The sequence below is a fragment of the Rhinoderma darwinii genome, chromosome 4 (genome assembly GCF_050947455.1).
Source record: "Rhinoderma darwinii isolate aRhiDar2 chromosome 4, aRhiDar2.hap1, whole genome shotgun sequence".
Taxonomy (NCBI): domain Eukaryota; kingdom Metazoa; phylum Chordata; class Amphibia; order Anura; family Rhinodermatidae; genus Rhinoderma; species Rhinoderma darwinii.
In genome coordinates this window covers 265,566,363-265,592,873 of record NC_134690.1, presented here as the reverse complement: position 1 = coordinate 265,592,873, position 26,511 = coordinate 265,566,363, and the positions used below count along the sequence as shown (strand labels likewise).

Genomic DNA, 26,511 nt, shown 5'->3' with positions numbered 1-26,511 from the left:
AGGGAAAAGGAGAACCCTGCTCTCTTATCTGTATATATTATATATATACTCTCCTCAACTTTTAAATTACAACACCAAGAAGGGCAAGCCATAAGGCAAATCGAGGAAGTGGCAGGTGTCACTAAGATCTGCAATTCTGGCAAATGCCAGATGGGCCGGTGTACGTTGTGGGTCGCTTCCTGCTCACCTCTTCCTCTCACTGAGTAGCACTACCCTGTCATCATGCCGCTCTGCTGTGCGGTGCACTGGCCTTTGCACCAAGCAAACATCCTGCTGCCAAGCCAGTGTTGCTAGCTGTCATAAATGTATTTTTCACGGCCGTGTCCCGGCCCCTCCTTCTCAACCACTAACACTCCTCAGTTCTCCGTCTCTGTTCTAAGCCCCACCTCCTTCGTAATTGGCCCGCCTCCTCCATAATTGGCCCCGCCTCCTCCGTACTCTAACCCTATCACAGTGCAGCTTCTTGCTGCTCTGCGTGAGCATGTATTCCCAGCCTTTTGTCTACAGCACAGCGGTGGGTTTACTGCTCACACAGAGCTGAGCTGACAAATGAGTAAGGGTATGTGCACACGATAACAGCAATTACGTCTGAAAATACGGAGCTGTTTTCAAGGGAAAACAGCCCCTGATTTTCAGACGTTTGAGCAACTCGCGTTTTTCGCAGCATTTTTCGCTGCGTTTTTTACGTCCGTTTTTGGAGCTGTTTTCATTGGAGTCTATGAGAAAACGGCTCCAAAAACATCCAAAGAAGTGTCCTGCACTTCTTTGACGAGGCAGTCATTTTACGCGTCGTCATTTGACAGCTGTCAAATGACAACGCGTAAATTACAGGTCGTCGGCACAGTACGTCGGCAAACCCATTCAAATGAATGGGCAGATGTTTGCCGACGTATTGGAGCCGTATTTTCAGGCGTAAATAGAGGCATAATACGCCTCGTTTACGCCTGAAAATAGGTCGTGTGAACCCAGCCTAAGACTCAGTCTAGCGTCTTCATGGAAAAGTGTGTCCATCCTCAGTGCTCTCAAGTCTCCACAAGTACGTAAATAAAGAAAGTAAATATACAAAAAAAATTACTATGTTATCCCCTTCCCCTCCATGTGGAACTATAACTCCCAGCATGCCCTGACACCTGTAGACCTTCAGGACCTGCTGGGAGTTGAGGTTTCCGCCACAGTTTGCATTAAAGGGGTTGTCTAGTCCCTAAAAATTGATGGCCTATCTTCAGGATAGGCCATCAATAGCTGATGAGTCAAGCTCCCACTCCCGGGAACCCTCTGTATTGTCCTTGCATGTTTGCAGCTCCATCTGTAGAATTGGCAATGCAATGTTTTATGTCTATTTTGCATGACTGGAGAACTCCTAGGAATTTCCCCGACATAAGCGATAATGGGCTTCAGACACCAGCAATGGAAAAATTGAGCAAACACTTGCTCAAATTTGATGAAAGAGCCACAACTGACAAAAAGCTTGTAATTGTTCTTCTTGGTGTGGTTTACATGCATTAATTTATCATTTATGTTTTAATAAATTACTCTGTTTTTTTAAGGGGTTATCCAAGACGTTAAAATTGATGGCCTGTTCTTATGATAGGCCATCAATATCAGATCGGTGGGGGTCTGACTCTTGGCACCCCTGCTGATCAGCTGTTTGAAGGTGCCTTAATTGTTTATCAGGCACCGATCTGTAGTTTTAGTATAGTAGCAGCTGTACCTGGTATTACATCTCAGAGCAGCTCAGTCCCAGTCAAGTCAATCCAAACCTTCTCATAACCTACAAGCTGACAAACATATTTCACATTCACTACATAGCAAGCGAGCCTGTGTTCTATCAAATTCCAGGGCTGAATTTCAGTCCCAGTCCGGCCCTGTCTACGTAGCTGAAATCTGTGGCACGTGGGACGGGCATAAAAGCCAGATTGAAAGCAACGTTTTTTAGCCACATGTAACCTCAAAAATCAAATGGTGTGGGATGATTGTGCAATACCTCCTGTCTATCGACTTGCCAGTTATCGCCACTTGTCGCAAACTGAGAGGGACAGAATCCTTGAACTGAGAGACCTTGGTGTATCACACCAGCAGATGGCTACGCGCCTAGGCCGAGATGTCAGCACTGTTCAACGTTGCATGTCTCAGAAGTTGGGAGAACAACAACAAACGGGAATGACAGCAAGAGATGCACGGAGGCGAACCTCTGCATGGACGGATCGTCTGATTGAAAGAATCCCAAGCCTGGGACGGCAACCAGTGTCAAGACAAACTATCAGAAGGCGTTTGCATGACATTGGGCTATGAGCCAGATGTCCAGCTACAGGTGTTTCATTGATCACATGCCACTTCTCCCAAAGGCTATCATGGTGCACAGCATGACGGCAATGGAGGCTGGAGGTCTATCCTCTTCAGCGATGAGTCGCGCTTTTGGCACGGACGCAATGATAGCCTTAATTGGTCTGGATACCACATGGGCAACGCCATGAAGAGTTCTTTACAAGGGAACATTACACCAGTCCAACTCCCGGGATTATGGTCTGAGTTGGTATAATGTACGGTAGCCAGTACCCCTCTAGTCTTCATTTCAGGTACACGAACAGCTCGGCGTTACGTTGATTTGGTAGTGGAACCAGTGGTACAGAAATTCCTCCAAAGAGTCCCAGAAGCCATTTTTCAACAGGACAACGCCAGGCCGCATGTTTCTCTTGCTATTTTGAGCAGCCTGCCTATTCCAGCACATCTGGGACATCATTGGTCGGCAATTGCAATGGGAGCTGCCAGCAGCCAATCTTGATGATTTGCGTTCCAAAGTGCATTCAGTATGGCATAACATTCCTCAGACAACCATTAATAAACTCATTAATGGCATGCTAAGGCGTTTAAGTGCGTGTATTTCTGCACATGGCGCTCATACTTGAAACTATTTTATTAACATGTATATCGATCCTGTGATTTCCACAATTACAAAACCTTTCCTTCCTGGTTTTGCAATTTCAATGTTGAGTAGTGTATATATGTTTATTTATTTATTTATTTAGTTATATATATATCAGAAATCAGGCAGCACTCCAGGAATAAAGTGAAAAAAGTGTGGTGCATTATTGATAAGCCCAGTGCAACGTTTCAGCTCTACCATAGAGCCTTTTTCAAGCAAGTAACATAGTGTAAATGTCAAGGAATCACTACTTGAGCAATTCATCGGAGTGTAAGTTTAAGGAATTGCTATACGAGCAATTCCCCAAAGGCAGCTGGAGACTGTCTGGATCAAACGTACAGTAAATCCGCTAGCTAAAGTCCATCACCACTCTGGTCAGCAGAGTCTAAGGCTACTATATGGTCTTCACCAGACCCCGCCGCAAGGCAGGTTGGATTTGTCCGCATAGAAACCAGGTTGCTTTTACAGAATGAAGTGTTGGACAGGAAGTGCACTTGCAAGCAATACCAGAATGGCTAACCAGAAAGCCAGATGGGTAATAACCAAGCAGAGTTGAAAGCAGAGGAGAATAAAAGTCTGAATTGCAATACAAAAGTATACCAGGAGTTGCAGAGTTCGAAACCAGCTGTGAGCAGAATATCCAAATAAGTGAGTAGAGGGTAAATCCAAAGACAAAGCTGAAATCCCGTTCAAAGAGTCAAAGTATTCCAGGTATTACAGGGAGTAAGCAGGAGCTTGATCAGACACATGCATTCACAAGAAAATCACAAGCAACAAACAAGAAACTGAACAGACTCAAATGCTCCACCCTTGGCCGTTATAGGTTTCAGACAGAGAAAACAGATTGGCTTTGCATTTCAATCCAGAGCCACCCAGAAGTTTGGCTAGTAGTCATGACATACTAAAATTGACGGATGTTTCCTAACTGTACCCACTTTCTACGAGGGGACACCGGACCCTTAAACCTCGAGCTAGGTTGCAAAGGAAACTTCAAATGAAAAACTTTAACTAAATGATCAGCATGAACTGAATAAGTAGGTACCCAAGTTCGTTCTTCTGGCTCATACCCCTTCCAGTGCACCAAGTACTGGACTGTACCCCTGACTTTTCTGGAATCCACAATCCTTTGAACCTCAAATTCCATATCACCTTCTACCTGAACTGGAGGAGGAGGTTTCTTGAGTGGATTAGATGGTGGTACAAATTTTTTAAGGAGATATTTGTAAAAAAAACATCATGAATTTTAAAAGAAGGATGAAGTGCAAGGCGAAAAGAAACAGGGTTAATAACTTCAACAAATTTGTATGAAGCAATAAACCTAGGAGCAAAATTACGAGACAGTACTTGCAGTCGAAGATTCTTAGTAGAAAGACACACCTTTTGTCTCACACAAAACACAGGACCCACCGTACGTTTTTTGTCAGCATTTTTTTTTTTAAATTAATTGGGAATTCTTCAGGTTCGACTGAAGCTGAGCTCAAACTGTGTACAGTATATTTGTTTCAAGTTCCACCTCAGGGTTATCGCTAGAAGAGGTGGAAAATGAACCAAAACGGGGATGAAAACCATAATTACAGAAAAACGGTGAGTTATCAAGAGAAGCATGGTGGCGATTATTTATAGCAAATTCTGCTAATGGAAGATACGAGACCCATTCAGCCTGGTTATCCAAAATGTAACACCTAAGATATTGTTCTAAGATTTGATTAAAGTGCTCGGTTTGACCATTAGTCTTAGGGTGAAATGTAGAAGAGAAAGATAACTGTACACCAAGTTCCTTACAGAAATCTCTTTAGAAGCTAGCCACAAATTGTACACCTCTATCAGAGACAATATTTTCCGGAATACCGTGCAGACTAACCACTTGATCAATAAATAATTTAGACAGAGTTTTGGAATCAGGGAGTTGAGGCAATGGAATGAAATGACACATTTTACTGAACCGGTCCACCACAACCTAAATTACAGTTTTCCCTTCAGAGGGAGGCAAATCGGTGATAAAATCCATAGACAGATGGGACCAAGGTTTCAGTGGCACAGACAATTGAAGTAGTTCACCCATAGGACGAACTCGAGGAGTCTTAACGCGAGCGCAGACATTACAATGGTTCTGGGATGTGAACTATCAAATCATAATACATTTATTTATATCGGTGGTCTTAACAAAAAGATCTGTAGTAAACACTGTTCCCTGTAGTCCTACCAATACATTCAAAGATGTAAATGTAAATTTAACCATATGGTCTGTAGAGTTAAGAAACTCGTGAAAATCAAGTAATTGAGTCATCCCTCCCATCCAAATGAGGAAGACATCCTCTATGTATCTCCAGCACATGCTTGAGGTGATGGGATACATAGACAAGGTCATCCATGAGTGTATACGCATATAGATGTTGTTCACGTATGTCGGTGCAATATTAGAGCCCATGGCAGTCGCCTGTCGTTGGACATGGAACTGGTCTCGTAATAAGAAATCGTTTTTAGTTAATATGATATCCAACATTGAGAGTAAAAAAGATTTACACTCTGTTGTATACTCAGATTTTTCTAGCATCTTTCTGACAGCCTCTATTCCACACTCGTGTTGAATCGATGTATAAAGAGAGGTCACATCAAATGAGGCCAATATAACATCGCTCTTCTCTACCAAATCCACCCCCTGTAGCTTGACCAAAAAAATCACTTGTGTCGCGTATATATGATTGAGCAAACTGTCTGAATGACTTGTCTAAAAAGATGGCCATATTTAAGAAGGCTGAATCTGTATCAGAAACTATTGGTCGTCCCGGTGGGTTTACCAATGATTTATAAATTTTCGGTAGTACATATAGTACTGGGGTTTTAGGGTGGTCAACTATCAAAAACTTTCTCAGATCTTCATCAATTATACCACCACACCTAGCCTTATCCACAATGTTCTTAATCAATTTTATGATACCAAACTTCGGATCATAGGGGATTGGTTCATAGATACTGATGTCAAGGGGCTGACGATTGATCTCACGTACATACATCTCAGTATCCATGATGACAGTTGCCCCGCCTTTTTCAGCAGGCTTTATGGTTAAACCTTCATTTCATCACTACTCATATTTGCATGTGAGAGTTTAACATCATGATACATAAGTTTCAATTTAGCAACATCATATTTAACCGCATTAATAAGTGCATCAATTACTGCTACGTTGGATGGAGGTACAAAAAAACTTTTGTTAGACAACCCAAAATCCCTCAATATTAACTAAGTATCCCTACGTCTAGGAATAGATACATTACTGGCAAACCAAACTTTAAGTCTAATATTCCTAAAAATTTTATGCAGATCAACTTCAACACGGAACTAATCAGTTATCAGTTTTATTAACTGAACAGCATGAAAGGCCTTTATTAAAACGGTGTCTATGTAATGTTTTATGCACTTTATATAACCTATGAATTAACTGTATTGCATTTTTATAAGTATATTTATTGTTAATTATCACTTTTGTATGACTTTATTACCATTCAAGTGGGGTCTCTCTCTGTGTGTGTGTGTGTATATATATATATATATATATATATATATACAAATGCTGTCATTACACTATGCTACTTGCTTGAAAAAGGCTCTATGGTAGAGTTGATACATTGGGCTTATGGACCAATAAAGCACCACACTTTTTTCACTTTATTCCTGAAGTGCTGCCTGATTTTGGATATATTTGTTTGGGTCTGTGGTCGTGACCCTGTCAGGCTTGCACCCATCCAGATTTGGTGACTGTGTGGCTGATATTTTTGTTTTTACTATATATTTATATCTATTAGATTAGCATAAATTGTTTGATAAATTAGTGTCCATTTAAGTTAATAAAACATAATCTAAAATATTATTTAGATTTTTTTGTAATTGTGACTAAAACATTTATTTCATGTTTATATTTTCTCTTTAATTCACAGAGAGCTGTCTCAGACGAACAGGAGAAAATTGAAAAATATTTTAAGACTTCAAAAAATAAGGATGGTTCAAAGCCCCTGGACAAGCCTGAACAGTAAGTAATTGTTACTCCAAAGGGATAAAAGGGGCTAAATGTATTTTTCTACATTAAACAATAATGACAGCAATCGATTCCCATGACACCTAGAAGGAAGAGACCGTGTTACCTAATAAAGTACAGTGGTTAACTGATGGTGCAGAGTAGCCGTGATAAAGTGGTTGCACATGATTAGAAAAACATGTCTGTCTTCTAAAAACAGAGCCACACCTGTCCTCAGGTTGTGTGTGGTAGTGCAGCTTAGCCCCGTTTACGTCAATGGAGCTTAGGTGCCCGTGGTAATGTCAAAGAGGACCTGTCACCTCTCCTGACATGTCTATATTAGTAAAAGCTTGTATTCCACATTAATAACAATTTGGGAACATATTTTCTTAGAGCTCTGCGTTGTGCCGTTCCTGTGTTAATTCTCGTATAAGTGTATGAATAAATTGACAACTGGGTGTTGCCATTTTCCTTGTCAAAGGGGTGTGTCCCTACACTGTCTCACTTTGTCAGCACATTGTCATTCTGTGTAGGGACAGGCACAACGTAGAGTTCTAAGTAAAAATAATTAAAAATTGTTATTTCATGGGAAATACAATTATTTACTAAAACAGACATGTCAGGAAAGGTGACAGGTCCTGTTTAAAAAATAATAATAATGTGAATGTTGCATAAATCAATAGTACGAGCGAATATAAGATAGAAGTCTATGGAGAGGGAAGGAGGGATCATGAGCAGAGTGAGAGAGAGAGAGAAAGAAAGAGGGACACAGAAACTGCTACAGCATCTAGTAAGTGTTCTATCTCAACCCAGTGCTGGATTCACAACTACATTGCTTATTACTGCTGTATAATCTCCTACTTGTTTCTGCAGCTTTTAGTAAGTGTTCTATCTCACCCCAGTGATGTATTCCTAGCTACCTTGCATATTACTGCTGTATAATCTCCCCCATGCTGCTTCTGAGGGTGTGCTGCAGAATGAGGGGAGAGCAGGATTTTTTCTTCTATTTGTCTGCTGTGTTTGATAGCAGTTCCACTTACTAGCTGAGGGAAACCTGCAAATTAGAAATAGAGTCTCCAAAGGGGAAAACTAACAAATGCAGGATACAAGTAATATAATGGCCAGAAATAGAGTTATTCCTCAAGTACACACATATGAAAGTTTTGTCTGAAAAGTCACCTGAAAGCTTAAGTATGCTTTAAATATGTAAACTAAACCATCAACACAAAAAGTAAAATTGAAGTGTAACATAGGAACACCTAATCACTCGCTCAAGGACTCTTGTTGCTCTTTCAGTCAGGAACAACAGTACGCTAACACTATATAAGTACCAATATAACTAATAATACCTCCATACGACAATATAGTGGTCAGATACCAGGTCTACACTGATCTGTCACCTCTCCTTCCATCTGTTTTTAGTAAATACTTTCATTAACCATGAAATAATAATTCTGAAGCACCTTTTCTTAGAACTCTGCATTGAGCCGCTCCTAGGTTATTCCACCTGGAAATTAATAAATTTTCAACTTGGTGTTATTATTCCCCTTGTCAAGGGATTGTGTTCCTACACAGTCTGAAGGTGTTCAATCTTCATTGACCGTATCAGTCTGTTTTAGGGATGCATCCTATCAACAAGACAAAGGGTAACACTCAGTTGTCAACTAGCCTAGGGCTACACAAATACTTTTTTTTAGCACTACTGATTGATTTTAGTGACAGTTGCAGTCCTCAAGATTGCATACTTCTAAATGTATTGAGTTGTACTACAGCTTTAGTTCTATAGTTAAATGGACAACAACTTTTCAATCAACCTATGCTAATCTCATAGTATACCTGATGTTTATCCATTTTGTAATTTACTCAGTATTAACATTTATTTGTTTTATAAATGCAAATTCTGTGTAAAGTTACTGCCACTAGGTGTCTACCTTCACCTTCCTGTAATCTGCTGTCCACCTCCTGTTGTCAAGCAAAATCTGTCCCTAGTTACAGAGCAGAATTGATGGACTGTAGAAAAGTGGGTGGGTGTCCCTTGACTGCCTGACATTAGAAGTGGGGGGGAGGGGCAGGAGGAGAGAGTAAGAGCAGGGTGCCTATACACTGCCTTTATAAGTCTATGGTGAGGGGAGGGGGGCCGGAGGAGAGAGTAGAGCGAAAAAAAAACACAAGCAAGCTGCCCAAACAAGTCTATAGAGAGGGGAGTAGGGAGCAGAGTAAAAAAAACAAAACCTATAGACGTGCTGAAGCTTTCTAGTAAGTGTCATTTCACACCAGTGCTAGATTCTCAGCTACACTGCTCATTACTGCTGTATAATGTCCCTCATGCTGCTGCTGCAGCTTCTATTTATATATGTAATAATTAGAGATAATGGAGCAGGATTCTCCTCTTCTATGTGTGCAGTGTTTGGAATAACATGATAGCCATTAGGCTCCTCCCACTAGCTCAGAGAAAACTTAGAATTAGCGATAGAGCCTGCAGAGGGGAAGCTGCTCCAAAAAAAATGACATATAATGGTCATAAATAGTGTTATTCCTCATGGGAACATTACAACACAAAGTTCTAAGTAAAGATTCTTCAGTATTGTTAACCCATGGGGTATACAAGTATTTACTATAACAAATATGTGCAGAGAGGTGACAGGTTCTTTATAAATCCAGTAACTCACAGGTACACTCTTTCCCTTTGTAGACGTTCTCTTTCCCTTTGTTTTCAATCTGGCCCAGACCATTATGAAGACTTCTACGGAGACATCTTTGGCCCCTCCCTTCTACAGCTATTCCTAGCCTTTATAGCAACACAATTAAATTCAACCACAAATCAGAGCCCAAATTAAGTAATACCCCATACTAGATCCCTATATAAATTCAGACACCAGAACCCTATAAAAATTCAGACCCCATACCAGAACCCTAAATTAATTCAGACCCAAGACAAGACCCTAATCAGACCCCAAATTAGACACTGTAAGTTGTTTAGACACCGGACCCCTAAATTATTTCAGACCTTGGTGTAACCGGCAGCTGGACACAGGCAGGTAGCAGGTAGGCTGGTCAATGGTAGACAGCAGGTAACTGGGTACAGACTGGTAGCGGATTGCTGGATGCAGGCTGGTAGCGGATTACTGGATGCCGGCTGGTAGCGGATAGCAATACCAGACAGGATACAGGCTTGTAGCTGATTACTGGATACAGGCTGGTAGCGGATTACTGCATACAGGCTCATCGAGGATTACTGGATACAGGCTGGTAGCAGATAGCAATAGCAGACAGGATACAGGCTGGTAATGGACAACTGGATATAGGTTGATAACTGGTAGCAATAGCAGACTGGATCAGGTGTATACAGAAATCTTTTCAAGATAACTCTAAGTTGTTCCAAAATTGCTGAGGCACAAGGGAGATGGTGAAGGTGCCTTAAATAGTCCTAGAGAGCATCAGGCATGATTGGGTGCATTTTGAATTTCGCGTGCTGGCCCTTTAAGAAATGGCCAAAGTGTGCTTACTAAGGACACAGGGACTGTGGGCCGGAGGCAGCAAAGGATGTTGGCAGCACCATGGAGGGACAGGCTGCCAGGGAAGGTACAAGACGTAGCCACCATTGGCATTACAAAGGGGCAGATCAAGGTTTGAAACCTAGACGGTGTATTTACTTTCTTTGTTCACTCCACCAGTGTAACATAGACACCCCCTGATCATACGGTGAAGGACAGACCTACACTCACTTTTTCTATTACTATACCATTACCAATATAACCAGAAATACCGCCCTACAGTTACCCTGTAGTGGTCAGCTACCAGTTCTTGACTGGCGATCTGCAGAGTATTATCACGCTGCAGAGCATACAAGAGAATTCAGTACTGATCAGATGCAGGCAGAATATATATCAATCAAACAGGATCTGTCACCTCTCCTGACATGTCTGTTTTAGTAAATACTTGTATAACTATGAATAACAATTCTGGAGTACCCTTTCTTTAAAGGGGTTTACCCATCTCATTTATGGATAACAATTCGATCACTCTTTAACGCGTTATGGTGACAGCCTTGTTTGGCCTTATGCACAGCCCATTTTTTCAAATCTGACGTGTGACTTTATCTGGTAATAACTTTGGAATGCTTTTATTTATCCAAGCGATTCTGAGATAGTTTTTCCGTGACACATTATACTTTATCTTAGTGGTAAAATTTGGTCGATACAGTCAGTGAAAGACAGTAATACCACACAAAATAGTTACTACTTAAAATTTCCCATATCTCTACTTTATGTTTGCATAGTTTTTTTGAACATCCTTTAATTTTTCTAGGATGTTACAAGGCTTAGAACTTTACCATCAATTTCTCCCATTTTCAAGTAAATTTCCATAACCTATTTTTTAAGGACCATTTCAGTTTTGAAGTGGCTTTGAGGGCCCTATATATTAGATACCCCATAAATCACCCCATTTTAAAAACTACTAATTTTTTTTTAACACAGAAGGTTTTACTAAGGAAATGCAACTCAATATGTATTGCCCAGATTCTGCAGTTTTTATAAATGTCCCACATGTGGTCCTAGTGCGCTAATGGACTGAAGCACAGGCCTCAGAAGCAAAGGAGCACCTAGAGGATTTTGGGGCCTCCCTTTTATTAGAATATATTTTAGGCGCCATGTCGGATTTTTTAAATCACAAATAAAGTTTATTGTAAAACATCAGAAGTATATACAGGGCATTGAGATGTATAGACAACATGTCCATTGCAAGTACAAACGAAATCAGCAATTCAATATTGCCATGTCGGATTTAAAGAAGTTTTGCGGTGCCAAAACAGTGAAAACACGCCCAAAAAGACACCATTTGGCAAACTACAACCCTCAAGGAATTTATCAAGGTGTATAGAGAGCATTTTTGACCCCACAGGTTTTTTACAGAATTTAGTAGAATTAGGGCATGAAAAGAAAAATATAATTTTTTTCCAATAAAACGTAGAAATGTTACACTTTTACAAGATTATAATGATAAAAAGCACCCCAACATTTGAAAAGCGATTTCTTCCAATTACGGCAAATTTCCCATATGTGGTCGTAAACTACTGTTTGGGCACACGGCAGGGCTCATAAGGGAAGGAGCGACATTTCGCTTTTGAAGTCCAAGTTTTGTTGGAATGTTTTTTTGTGCCATGTTGCATTTGCAAAGCCCCCAAGTGACCAAAACAGTGGAAACCCCACAAAAGAGACCCCATGTGGCAAACTACACCCCTCAAGGAATTTATCGAAGGGTATAGTGAGCATATGACCTCACAGGTGTTTTGCTAAATTTAGTGAAATTAGGCCATGAAATTGAAAATGTAAATTTTTTTACATTAATGAAGAAGGAATAAAGAAGAAAAAATACACCAATTATGGCGATTACGGAAATACCCCATATGTGGTCATAAACGGCTGTTTACACCGTGTTCCAATTTATTATGCACATTGGATTTAAGTGTCATAAACATTTAATTATTAGTTTTTCAATTAAACTCATGGATGGTATTGTGTCTTAGGGCTCTTTGGTAGAGATGAGCAAACTTATGATAAGTTCGGTTCGGCTGGTTCGCCGAATTTCTTGAAAAAGTTAGATTCGGACCGAACTAGTTCGGACCGAACCTGTAATTCAAGAAAGCCCATAAAAATCATGTATGGAGCTCCCGTAATGACGGGTGGCTACATGTGTGCACCCGGCAGCGTTGCTAGGCGACGTCAGTAAATAGTCACTGTCCAGGGTGCTGAAAGAGTTAACTGATCGGCAGTAACTCTTTCAGCGCCCTGGACAGTGAATTCCGATCACAATATAGAGCAACCTGTAAAAAAAAAAAAAAGACGTTCGTACTTACCGAGAACTTCCTGCTTCTTCCTCCAGTCCGGCCTCCCGGCCGTTGCCTTGATGACACGTCCCTCTCGACATCCGGCCCGACATCCCTGGATGACGTTTCAGCCCATGTGACCGCTGCAGCCAATTACAGGCCAATCACATGCTGCAGTGGTCACATGGACTGCCGCGTCATCCAGGGATGTCGGGCTGGATGTCAACTCTTTCAGCACCCTGGACAGTGACTATCTCCTGACGTCGCGTACCGGAAAATCAGTGACTCATAAGCCGGGTTCGGTCAAAACGTGTTCGGCCGAACCCGGTGAAGTTCGGATTTGCTGCGAACTGAACTTTTCACGATGTTCGGACCGAAACCGGGTTCCGTTGTCTCGGTTCGCTCATCTCTACTCTTTGGATCATTGTAATCAATCTCAGACACCTGTGATGATTAGTTTGCCAGGTGTGCCCAATCAAAGGAAAACTACTTAAGAAGCATGTTCCACATTATTAAGCAGGCCACAGGTTTCAAGCAATATGGGAAAGAAAAAGGATCTCTCTGCTGCCGAAAAGCGTGAAATAGTGCAATACCTTGGACAAGGTATGAAAACATTGGATATTTCAAGAAAACTTAAGCATGATCATCGTACTGTGAAAAGATTTGTGGCTGATTCAGAGCACAGACGGGTTCGTTCAGATAAAGGCATAATGAGGAAAGTTTCTGCCAGACAAATTAATAGGATTAGGAGAGCAGCTGCTAAAATGCCATTGCAAAGCAGCAAACAGGTATTTGAAGCCGCTGGTGCCTCTGGAGTCCCGCGAACCTCAAGGTGTAGGATCCTCCAGAGGTTTGCAAGTGTGCATAAAGCTATTATTCGGCCACCCCTAAGCAATGTTCACAAGCAGAAACGGTTGCAGTGGGCTCAGAAATACATGAAGACTAAATTTCAAACCGTGTTGTTTACCGATGAGTGCCGTGCAACCCTGGATGGTCCAGATGGATGGAGTAGTGGATGGTTGGTGAATGGCCACCATGTCCCAACAAGGCTGCGACGTCAACAAGGAGGTGGCGGAGTGATGTTTTTGGCTGGAATCATGGGGAGAGAGCTGGTAGGCCCCTTTAGGGTCCTTGACGGTGTGAAAATGACCTCTGCAAAGTACGTAGAGTTTATGACTGACCACTTTCTTCCGTGGTACAAAAAGAAGAACCGTGCCTTCCGTAGCAAAATTATCTTCATGCATGACAATGCACCATCTCATGCTGCAAAGAATACCTCTGTGTCATTGGCTGCTATGGGCATAAAAGGAGAGAAACTCATGGTGTGGCCCCCATGTTCCCCTGACCTCAACCCTATTGAGAACCTTTGGAGCATCCTCAAGCAAAATATCTATGAGGGTGGGAGGCAGTTCACATCAAAACAGAAGCTCTGGGAGGCTATTCTGACATCCTGCAAAGATATTCAAGCAGAAACTGTCCAAATACTCACAAATTCAATGGATGCAAGAATTGTGAAGGTGATATCAAAGAAGGGGTCCTATGTTAACATGTAACTTAGCTTGCTAAGTTTTTTTTTATTGAAAGAGCTTTTGATTTCTGTAAATATGACCTCCTGATGCTGCAAATTCAACAAATTACCATTTTAGTTCTCTTTACAACCTTTAAAATGTTTTGATCTCTGTTGTGCATAATAATTTGAAACAGTGCATTTTGAGTTTTTTACTTCTAAAAAAAAAACTGTTATCATTAGGAGATTTGTTCAATAAAATTTGCATTATACTCCAAAGGTTGATGGCTTGAAGATTATACTGACTGTCATTTGCATCAACTATTTTGGAAAATCAGTGAAAAATAACATTTGCATAATAATTTGGAACGCGGTGTAGACACACGGCACGGCTCAAAAAGGCAGGAGCGGATTTTGCTGGAGAGGTTTTTGTGAGCTATGTCACATTTGCAGATCCCCTGAGGTACCAGAACAGGGGAAACCCCTTAAAAGTGACTCCATTTTGGAAACCTCACCCCTTAGGGCATTAATCTAGGGGTGTAGTGAGCATTTTTACCTCACAGGTATTTTATTTTATTAGAATTAGGCCGGATTTACACGAATGTGTGCGTTTTGCGCGTGCAAAAAACGCTGCGTTTTGCGCGCGCAAAAGGTACTTTACAGCTCCGTGTGTCAGCCGCGTATGATGCGTGGCTGCATGATTTTCGCGCAGCCGCCATCATTATGACACTCTGTATGTTTGTAAACAGAAAAGCACGTGGTGCTTTTCTGTTTTCATTCATACTTTTTACTGCTGTTGTGCGAATCACGCGCGTCACACGGAAGTGCTTCCGTGTGCTGCGCGTCATTTTCACGCACCCATTGACTTCAATGGGTGTGTAATGTGCGAACAACGCACAAATATCGGACATGTCGTTAGTTTTGCGCAGCGGATACACGCTGCGTGAAACTCACAGACAGTCTGCACGGCCCCATAGACTAACATAGGTCAGTGCGAGGCGCATGAAAATCACACGCGTTGCACGGACGTATTACACGTTCGTCTAAATAAGCCCTAAGGCAGTGAAAATTAAGAATTTAATTTTTTCCAAAAACATATAGTTTTAGCTCCCAATTGTTTCTTTTTACAAAGGCTAATAGGAGAAAACACCCCACACGATTTGTTACTCAATTTCTTCCAAGTATGGCAATACCCCATATGTGACCATAAACTGCAAATTTGAAGGAGCGCTATTTGGCTTTTGAAGGGCAGATTTTGCTGATTGATGTTCAGGTGCCATATCGGATTTGCAGAGCTACCTTAGGTACCCGAGTACAGTGGAAAGCCCCGAGAAGTGACCTCATTTTGGAAACTACACACCTGAAGGCATTTATCATTGGCCTGGTCATATGACAGGGCTGGGAGTGAAAAAGCACAATGCACATCTGAGACCTATTTTGGTGAATTTCGACGCATTGGCCCACAATTGCACGGCTCTGAGGTCAAATACAGTAGTAAAACAAACCCCCAAGTAGTGATCCCCATTTTGGAAACTACACCCCTTAAAGCATTTTAAGAGGTGTAGTGAGCATTTTGACCCTACAGGTGTGGCTGGATGGTGCAAAGTGAAAATTGAAATTATGCCATTTTAGTGCTCAATAAGATATGCTCGGTTTATGCTACTGCAGACAAATGCCTCATAAACTGTGGGTTCTCCCAGGTATGGGAATCCCATACATGTGGAAGTAACTACTGTTTGGGCACACTGTAGGGCTCAGAAGAGATTTGGCTTTTGGAGCGCCATTTGGCTTTTGGAGCGCGGATTTTGGTTGGTAGTATTTTTCTTTGGGGTTTTTGCTGGTATTTCAGTTTATAATGTGGGGGCATATTGTTGAAACAATCATGGCCCAAAATATAATAGAGTGAAGTTTTAGATGGGTATGTCAACCGATACCCTCCCAGGAAATGTATCCAGATCCAAATCATAAGTTATATTAATATATCGGAGAGAAAGTAAGAGACACTGCTTGTATGCTCAAAAATACTCCTCTGGCGTTTATTGATCAAGCAGTTACAATAATATCATTCAAAGAGGGAGTAGGCTTAATTTCAACCAATCATTTACAATGTAACAATAACTCTGATTCAGCCAACAACATACAATGAGAATATTTTATATTGAGCCAATCACAGACATAAAATACATTTCAAATGTAATATTATAATTTTTCATTGGATGCTTACGACAGGCTTAACAACTGCACCATTTCTCAGGCAAGAATACAATACTATCCTTTGCCTTGTTCTCTCCTTAAAGTATCCATTTTCCTCCAGGCCAGAGTGAACTCTAATCTCACTCCCCTTCATTCGCAAAGAAAGAGTTTTCTTAGCTTCGAGGTCACTACGCAGGTCTTGCAACAGGCTTCAGATAATAGCCCCTGGCAGGGCCTGATAGACTTTTGCACTTGGCAGACCAGGAGGCCATTGTTACGCCTGCGGTTGCCATAGCCATTGCGGGGTGCCGATGGGCTAAAAACCACCTAGATGCTGGTCGCTTTTGACCACGGCATCTAAAGGGTTAATGGCGGGGTTCAGAGCTAGCACTGTTCCCTGCTGTCACAGCAGGGTGTCAGCTGAAATATACAGCTGACACCCACTAATAATGGCACGGGCTCAGCTTCTGAGCCCACTTCATCACAGTTACGTGATGTAGCCAAGTTTATCTTGACTCTGATAACTTGCTTCAGCGTGATATGACACATCAAAATCCATTGAAAAGTCATTGAAAATGTCAAGTCAAGTTTCTTGCTACTTTGTATTTCATGCAATAAGAGTCAAGACAAAGATGGATTCATCCGTAGCTGCAACGACGTAACTGTACTTGACATGTCGTTAAGGGGTTAAAAGAATACGTCAACATGTCGGTTCACTGGTGAGAGGTGAGCGTTGCCCCAGGGTCATTAAGTATTTTCGCGAGGCCCATTTTGGTGATTCAGTTGCCTTGTCATTTGCTGGCGTTGAAAAGTTTACAAAAATACCCCTTCGGACTAACAGAAAACTTACCTCTAGGCTGCGTTCACATTTGCGTTGTGGCTTCCGTTCTGGCGTATTCATCAGAGGACCACAAGAACGGAAGTTAACGTTTACGTAAAAAAAAACACATTGATTTCAATGGGCTTTATTTTTGCATCAGCTGTGCTCAGTTAGGGTATGTGCACACGTAGTGACCAAAAACGTCTGAAAATCCAGAGCTGTTTTCAAGGGAAAACAGACCCTGCTTTTCAGACGTTTTTTTACCAACTAGCATTTTTCGCGCCGTTTTCGCAGCGTTTTTTACGTCCGTTTTTGGAGCTGTTTTCATTGGAGTCTATGAGAAAACAGCTCCAAAAACGTCCAAAGAAGTGTCCTGCACTTCTTTTGACGAGGCTGTATTTTTACGCGTCGTCGTTTGACAGCTGTCAAACGACGACGCGTAAATAACAGGTCGTCTGCACAGTACGTCGGCAAACCCATTCAAATGAATGGGCAGATGTTTGCCGACGTATTGTAGCCCTATTTTCAGACGTAAAACGAGGCATAATACGCCACGTTTACGTCTGAAAATAGGTCGTGTGAACCCAGCCTTAGGCTCCGTTCCGTCAAGTTTCAGTTTTTTTGGTGACAAAAACGTATACATTTTACGTATTCAAACGTAGGGTTTAGGATTGCACACTTCATCGATATGTCTCCATTGACTTGAATACAAATAAAAACGTACACGTGTGGTATATGTTTTGGAAAGGTACTGAAAAGCATAGTAGACTACGCTTTTCAGGATTTGGAAAAGAAAAAGGATAGAACATAAGCACACAAAACTTAGGCACAAACTACACTATTAAGGCGTCCGTCATGACCATAGAAATCAATGAACACACTGTGGTACACGGTTTGACACAGTTTTTTCATGTCAAAACGTGCACGTCAGAAGTACAGTAAAAACGAGATGTGAACTTAGCCTTATATAAACCAACACTGATAAGTTATATACATTGTTTATACTCGTTTAGTGCTCTGATGCAGTTTCCCTTTTTTCCTGTTAATTGTATCTTCCCAACATTGGGGGAGTCCCATTACCTGCAATACTGCCAGGTAAAAAGCTTTTGTCACTCCAGACTGAGGGATATGAATAAGAAACAAGGTAGAACTTTGATAGACTGGTGGACACAGGTTAATTCCAAAACATCACTGTCTATCCTTTATTCACAGATAAGTACTACTATAGGGAAGGTGTCGGGTTTACCTCTATTACGTGGATAGGCACGGGAACTACAGGACCCAGGTATTACACAGAAAATACTTGCTGGGTGGACAATAGTTCCACGTACGGTACTTAATAAACATTGGAGAGCATCTCGCTATAAATTGAAGCCTTTAATACTGCCTCCCTTTCCAACACCCTTGATAGAGTGATGGACTGTCTCAAGTACATGCTAGGAAACATGGATCGTTTCCATAGTTTTTGGTCAAGCCAGCCAATCGTTCGGGGATGCTATGCTCCAGATATTCAAAGACACTAGGGGAGTTAAAAATACCAAAAGCACTCAGTCCCTTTTGTTATACTCTCTATATACTTTTCCCCAAGTGTCTGCACTGATATTGGTCAATACTGGTCCATGCAACTGGCTTCAACCCACCACTTCCTAAGGCCTTATTCACACGAACGTGTTATACGTCCGTGCTACGCGCGTGATTTTCACACGCGTCGCACGGACCTATGTTAATGAATGGGGCCGTTCAGACTGTCAGTGAATTTCACGCAGCGTATGTGCGCTGCGTGAAACTCATGACATGTCCAATGTTTGCCCGTGTTTCGCGCTGCACGCACCCATTGAAGTCAATGGGTGCGTGCAAATCGCACTCGGCACATGGAAGCACTTCCGGGTGCCGCACGTGATGCGCGCTACAGTAGTAAAAACTATGAATGAAAACAGAAAAGCACCACGTAAACATAAAACCAGAGTGTCGCGCACCATATGCTGATGACACACGGACCTTTTGCGCGCGCAAAACGCAGCATTTTTTGCACGCGCAAAATGGACATGTCCGTGTGAATAAGGCCTTAACGTAAGACATTGTGGACAAATGCACGAAGGAATAACATGTGAAGCAGATGGATTCACAAACGGATTTAGATTAAAAAATATATATATTAAACATGCAATTTAATTTTGTTAGTTTTTTGTCCAGACATGATGTCAATGTCTTGTACAGCAGCTTTAGCAGATTCTCTTTCTTTCTGCCCCACTTCTGATTCCACTTTTATTTGGTGTGCCCAATATATGTGGTTTGTGGCCACAGTAAATAAAAGAGATTTTTGGGCATTGCTGTTAATTTATGGTGATATTGCAAAGCATGGGTATTGCCTTAAATGTTACTGTCCACTTTGGGAAGTAGTTGCCACTTTGGGGTGCAGTTGTTGTCATCATTTTTTTTTTTAATGTTTCCTCCTCCCTGTCCCTACTACATTGGCAAAAATTCTGTAATTTACACTGGCAAAGGCAGTTGGGTTCTTTTACCTAAACTACTATTCCTCCAATATGTTCCTACCTCGGTATCCAAATTCGTCCCTGCCTAACTACCAAACATGTCATAAAATAATAATAATAATAATAATAATAATAATAATAATAATAATAATAATCATTTTAAAAACAATTCTGCTACTAAATTATTTTTTGCTCTGAAAAACACTGTTGGGTTACATTTTGGGTGAATGCGTGTTTGTGTGTGTGACAAGTTCAACTGTGAGGGAGGCAGAGATGACACACCACATTGATCTGCAAAATACTGCAATTGATTCCACTGTGAAACTCAATTCATAAACTGCATTAATTGCATGTAACACATACATATTGCTTTGGATATTTTGGTGTGTATTTTCAGACTAATTGCTGATGGTTTATATATGTGGCATGAGAAACTGGCCTTACAAATTTTTGCTCATCTGATTCACCTGATGACGGATGGGAATGAGGATAATATAAAATCAACAAAACTGGCACATGAGACTACACCTAGGGCTACATAGAGAGTTTTATTGGCCACCTTTCAAAACGTAAAGCGGTTGTAGCGGATTAGAAAAATATGGCTACTTTCTTCTAAAAACAGCGCCACACCTGTCCACAGGCAAAGGCATAGCTAGGTTTTTCTTCATCTAAGGAAAATATTTAGTTTGGTGCCCCCTATCTGAAACTCCTGGGTACGATCCCACATGCAGACAAAACCATTCCTATATGCGCTGGCCAATGGCCACACAATTTGGCCGGTGATACCATACTTTTACTTCCAAAATCGTGCAGCCATTGGGCACCGCATGTGGGTGTGGCTTCATCTGAATATGGCCACTGTAACGTGGGAATGTACTCTAACTCCATTTCCTGACTCTTCCCTCCAACCAATTAATGTAACTTGACTTTTTTTTTTGTTTTTAGAATTTTATATTTAGCAGCTTTACTAACTTTATCTCTTGTTTAGCTTTGCTTACATGCTTAGTCAGACAAAAGGTTTTATGCAGGCCAGGGCCAGCCGGGCAGGGGCTCAATAGTACAGCAAGTCTAGGAAGTGTGAGGAGGCAGCCACAGCACCGAGCATGCAGGCCGCTGGTGAGTGTCGCAAAGAATGATGTTACATCACTACATCTCAGAATGTGTCAAGAAGCACTCAACACAGAGTCTAGGGCACTAACGGATGTGGTGGGGTTGGACTCGGCAGAGGAGGAGTGCTGGAATGCGCAGTGAGGATCTGTCTGTTTTCTTCATTAGACCGTTTCTTCTTTTGTAAGTGTGCCAGCCGCAACAGCAAATCTACAAATCAGCGAATTTGTAAGAATGCTGGGCGAATGTTGCATTATTTAGCTGTTTAATTCATCTGACACTGGACCTTTTATCTAGAGCAAGTGAGCAACACTGTAAGTAGAAGAAAACAGCTGATTTAAGCCCATGTATTTAATTGGGTGATCAAATAATATTCTGTATGAAGTTCATACTCCAGGCTGGATGGGAGGAAATTTTCTACTGGTTTGCATTATGCTGATGTGTCTCACATTAGGATGCAGTGGCAAATTAATTCATCAGGTTTGAGATCTCTTTTGGAGATTTCCTGAGAAAATATGGAAATTGATTTTCCCACTGTATTCTATGGTCCAGAAAATCGTTAAATTCATGTTATCATCCAGAATTCTGGTCATATCCTAGCACAATGCTCCACTTTACCATTCAGATGCGGTATAGAATCAGCTCCTCCCCTAACAGTTTGTACCTCGCAGAGAAGTAGCAAATTTCACAGTGTAGTCAAAATCTCACAAAAACCAAAGTCGAAACTGTGTTTTTGTAATACTGAGGGAAATCTGTTCTGCTGAAGATGATTGATAGATAGATAGATAGATAGATAGATAGATAGATAGATAGATAGATAGATAGATAGATAGATAGATAGATAGATAGATAGATAGATAGATAGATAGATAGATGATAGATAAATGAAACAATTCTTATAATTTAATGTAACTTGAAAAGTAATGTTGCAGTGTATTTTGTTTATGCAGATTCCTTTATGAGCTCACAACAATACCAAATTTTTCAGAACGAGTGTTTTGCATTTTGCTGCAGACAGCAATTTCAGAGAACATTGGTGTTATCCAACGAAAGCTTGAACTGCTACAGAAAATTTGTAAGGTTAGTCATATTATATTTATTTCTATCACATTGACTTTGGTGTGAATTCACAGCACCAATTTTTCGTGAGTGTTCTTATTTATTTGAGATTGTATAAGGGCATGAGAATTCAAAAGTCAAGCTATTAATATACAAAGGCTTTACTCACATTCATCATGCCCTCCTGTATGTCTTTTTTTTCTCACTCAAAAGGAGACTAGATCACTATTAGCAATGATCTGCTCTGCTCCCCCATACGACAGTTGGAGGTCAGTAACGTCATCGTGATCCCAGTGTTTAACAATTGTGTTTAGCATTTTTTGTGACATGGAGCTGATTATTTCAGCTCCCTGTCACTTAACCCCTTAACGGCCAGGCCAAAATTCTGATTTTCATTCTCGTTGTCTGTCGACGTAGTCATACAAGGGGTTGTTTTTTGCGGGACGAGTTGTAGTTTTAATGGAACCATTTAATGTACCATATAATGTACTGGGAAACTGGAAAAAAATTATTTGTGGGATGAAATGGGCAAAAAACAGCAATTCCGCCATTGTTTTTTGGGTTTAGGTTTTATGGCGTCCATCGTGTGGTAAATATGACATGTTAACTCTTTTCTACGGGTTGATATGATTACGGCACATACACTTCCACAATGCACTTAATACGCTTCCACAATCATGTGTTGGGAAGATCTGACTCTGATAGATCCCTGTTGTCACGACTGTGGGGAATGTGGACCCACTGGGCCACTCCGCCGTAATGGAGTAGCAGCTGGTCAAATAAAATGTCAATGACAGTCACTAAGGTGAGAGTACCTGGATAGCTGACTTGTGCTGGATAATCAAAAGCTGGCTTGTGCCGGACTATCGGAAGCTGGCTTGTGGCGGACTATCAGGAGCTGGCTTGTGCTGGACTATCGGGAGCTGGCTTGTGCTGGACTATCAGAAGCTGGCTTGTGTTGGATAATTGGAAGCTGGCTTGTGCTTGATAATTGGACTTGTCTCGGATACAGCACATGGGAACTGTAGCACGGACACTGGACAAGGACATTGAAGTCATGACGGACACTGGACTTGGCACGGACACCTGACACGGATACTGAAGTTTTCACAGACACTGGACTTGACATGGACACCTGACACGGATACTGAAGTCGTCACAGACACTGGAATTGACACGGAGACCAGATACGGATACTGATGTTGTCACGGACACTGGACTTGACATGGACACCGTACACGGATACTGTAGTCATCTCAGACACTGGACCTATCGCGGACACGGATACTAAAGTTATCATGGACACTGGACTTGGCACGGACACCGGACACGGATACTGAAGTCGTCACGGATACTGGACTTGACATGGACACCGGACACGGATACTGTAGTCATCACGGACACTGAACTTGACACTGAACACGGTTACAAGATATCGCTGGGGAACCTTTGCGGACCAACACCGGATTAGACACAATATTGCTCAGGCAATATGGAAGTGGGCAGAGTTCTTCTTAAGGTTTTGGGTGTGCTAGGATTGGTCAGGGATGAAGTTCCTGGTGCGCGCGCTGGTCTTTTAAGACCGGGGACGAGCGCGCACCCTATGGGCATCAGCAGGAGGAGGGAGCAGTGCACGCCAGTGTCTCTGGGGAAGCAGACTCTGACCAGGTTTCAGAGTCCTGCGGTCGCGACTGCCGATAAGTGGGAAATGCTGGCATTACAGTGCCCCCCCCCTTTTATGGTACCTCTTCTTAGGTCCGGAGCATAGGAGGAACGTTTTAATGAGAGCTGGGGCATCCACATTTTCTTCAGGCTCCCAAGACCTCTCCTCAGAACCAAAACCCTTCCAATACACCAGGTAAGGCAAAGGTCTTCTCTCACACCTTCTTGTAGTCCAGGATCTCCTTGACCTCGAAGACATCAAAAGAACCGTTTGCAATTGTAGAGCCAGGAGATTTATTGTACCAGTTGAGGACCACAGGCTTCAGGAGGGACACATGGAAGGAATTGGGAATCTTGAGTGTAGGGGGAAGACACAATTTGTAAGACACAGGGTTGATCTGTAGCAGGATTTCAAAGAGACCAAGAAATCTGGAAGCGAATTTGTAGGAGAGAATTTACAGACTAATATTTTTAGAAGATAACCAGACTTCAACTCTGGGAAAAAATTGACTAGAAAGCCATCTCTTCCTATGTGCATATTTCTTCATGCGATTCACTGCCTGTATTATCGCAGACTTGGTTTGCTGCCAGACCTGAAGAAAGTTTCCGAAAGAAGAATTACTGTAGCTGCAGGCACTTAAGATGTAGCTGGTACAGGAAGAGGAACACATGGATGTTGGATGTAAGCAATAAAAAATAGAGATGTAGCAGTAGACTCACTCCTGTGATTATTGTAAGAGAATTCGGCCCATGGAAGAAGATGCACCCAATTGTCATGTTGAACAGATATAAAATAACGAAGACAATTTTCTAGCACTTGATTAATCCTTTCAACTTGGCTGGATTGTGGATGATATGCAGAAGAAAAGTCTAATTTCACATCCAAAAGTTTACACAGGGCTCTCCAGAAAGTAGACGTGATTGCACACCCTGATCAGACATGATATGGAGGGGCAATCCGTGCAAACAAAAAATATGTTGAACATATAAATTTGCCAGACGAGGAAGACCAGACAGAGCTGGAAAAAATCCTCTTCACCCTACTTAGACTCCACCTAGCTCATCTGACTATATATGGAACATTTAAGAGGCCTTCTTTCTTGTAATCACAGTGTAGGCACCTAGAGGAAATTACACTAGCTGAGTTTGGATTATAATCATTACTCCAGCCCACATACCCTCTATACTAGAATTGATCATATTTTTGTTTTCCCTGTTTTCCTACTTATCATTAGAGTAGCAGCTATTCTTGTACTACCATGATCTGACGATAGCTCTGTAACAATGCAATGTAACTCCCTCATTCAGCTCCCCCTGCCCCCCACTCCCAGCTATTTCCTAAACGACTCTCTTTTGAGTTATGAGGAAGTAGTATCCCAACTAGAGAAGTCATTGTCAGAATACTTTACTCTCAATGCCGACTCGGTTTCTTCTCCTTTTTCGCTATGGGAGGCACATAAAACAGTCCGTCCTGTTATTTGTATACGAGAGACTTCCCAAAAGAAACATGAAAAGCTAGTTAAGTAACAGGAACTTTAAAGGGAGTCCATCACCAGAATGTCCGTATTAAACTAGTAACAGTGTATTATAGATGAGACTAACCTGTTTCTAATGTTTATTTTCAATTTCTGCTTACTGCCTCCCTTGTAAAGAAATCGGTTTTGTTAACTTTATGATAATGAGCATTTAGGTGCAACGAGGGCGTCACCGTTGCTCCTAAATGTTCCTATGTCGCTCCCCAGTTCAACCCCCTTCCCTCCCTTCTTACATTGATTGACAGGGGCCAGGCGGCGTAATCGGCGCGTTCATGCCTGGCACCGTACTGTCTGTAACGCGCGCGTGTCTCTGCTCTTTACTCTGCGCATGCGCAGTAGTGCCGATTAGAACGGAGAGCAGAAAGATTCTACTGCGCATGCGCCAAGTAAGTAGAAGGGACCCACGCACGCGTTACAGACAGTACGGGGCCAGGCATGAATGTGACAATTATGCTGCCTGGCCCCTGTTAATCAATGTAAGAAGGGAGGTAGGGGGTTGGACTGTGGAGCGACGTAGGAGCATTTAGGAGCAACGGAGATGCCCCCGTTGCATCTAAATGCTCATTAGCACAACATTCATAAAACTGATTTCTCTACAAAGGAGGCAGTAAGCACAAATTGAAAATAAACGTTAGAAACAGGTTAGTCTCCTCCACAATACACTGTTACTAGCTTAATACGGACATTCTGGTGACAGACTCCCTTTAAGCAAAGCTGCTGGTCTCAGAGGCAAAGCGTTCCCCGAATGACAAACACCTTAGAGCCTGAGAAAACATAACTCAGTTTGGCATCTAATCGCTTTTACACATTAGGTAAGAAATAAACCTACAATCTCTTTAGCAGGATTCATGTGCTACTTCTCACAACGGCTTACCCACGTCACATGGTGAGTTTGGGTTCCACCTTTCATGTCTTTATTTATAACTGGTACACTACTCTCAATAAAGAGTAGACTAGAGAGGAGAATCACCCATCCTAAAGTGATTAAGATGGAATAAAATAACAAGGTGGACTACAAATTAATTGGACAAATGAACAATCTAGTCGAAAGCTTATAAACCGCAGTGAAAAATGAAACGAGACGTTGCTTTATATAGCTTAATAAATATTTATCACACAAGAATGTAACAAGTAGCCTATGGGTTCATAAAAAAAACATACTGTAGATCTAGATCAATATTATATTGGAAAAACTCCTTTTTAAGAGGGTTTCTTGATAAGCATGCAAATATTAACAATATACAGTATATAAAAACAAAAATGGATAGACCCAATAGATCAACTAAATAAGCAAGAAACTCTCACAATTGAATACAATACAAAGCAAAAGATCTTATGTTAGATGCAAAGATACGAGAGTTTGAAAATTAGAT

General features: G+C 41.6%; 1 protein-coding gene across 1 annotated transcript in view; it reads left to right on the top strand.

The window, feature by feature from the left end:
• Positions 1–26,511, top strand: part of FMN2 (formin 2) — a 302,966-nt gene that overhangs the window by 143,488 nt on the left and 132,967 nt on the right. The window contains exons 9-10 of the mRNA XM_075862445.1: positions 6,860–6,951; positions 21,833–21,962. Coding sequence (XP_075718560.1) covers positions 6,860–6,951; positions 21,833–21,962 — 222 coding nt within the window. The remainder of the gene's footprint in view (positions 1–6,859; positions 6,952–21,832; positions 21,963–26,511) is intronic.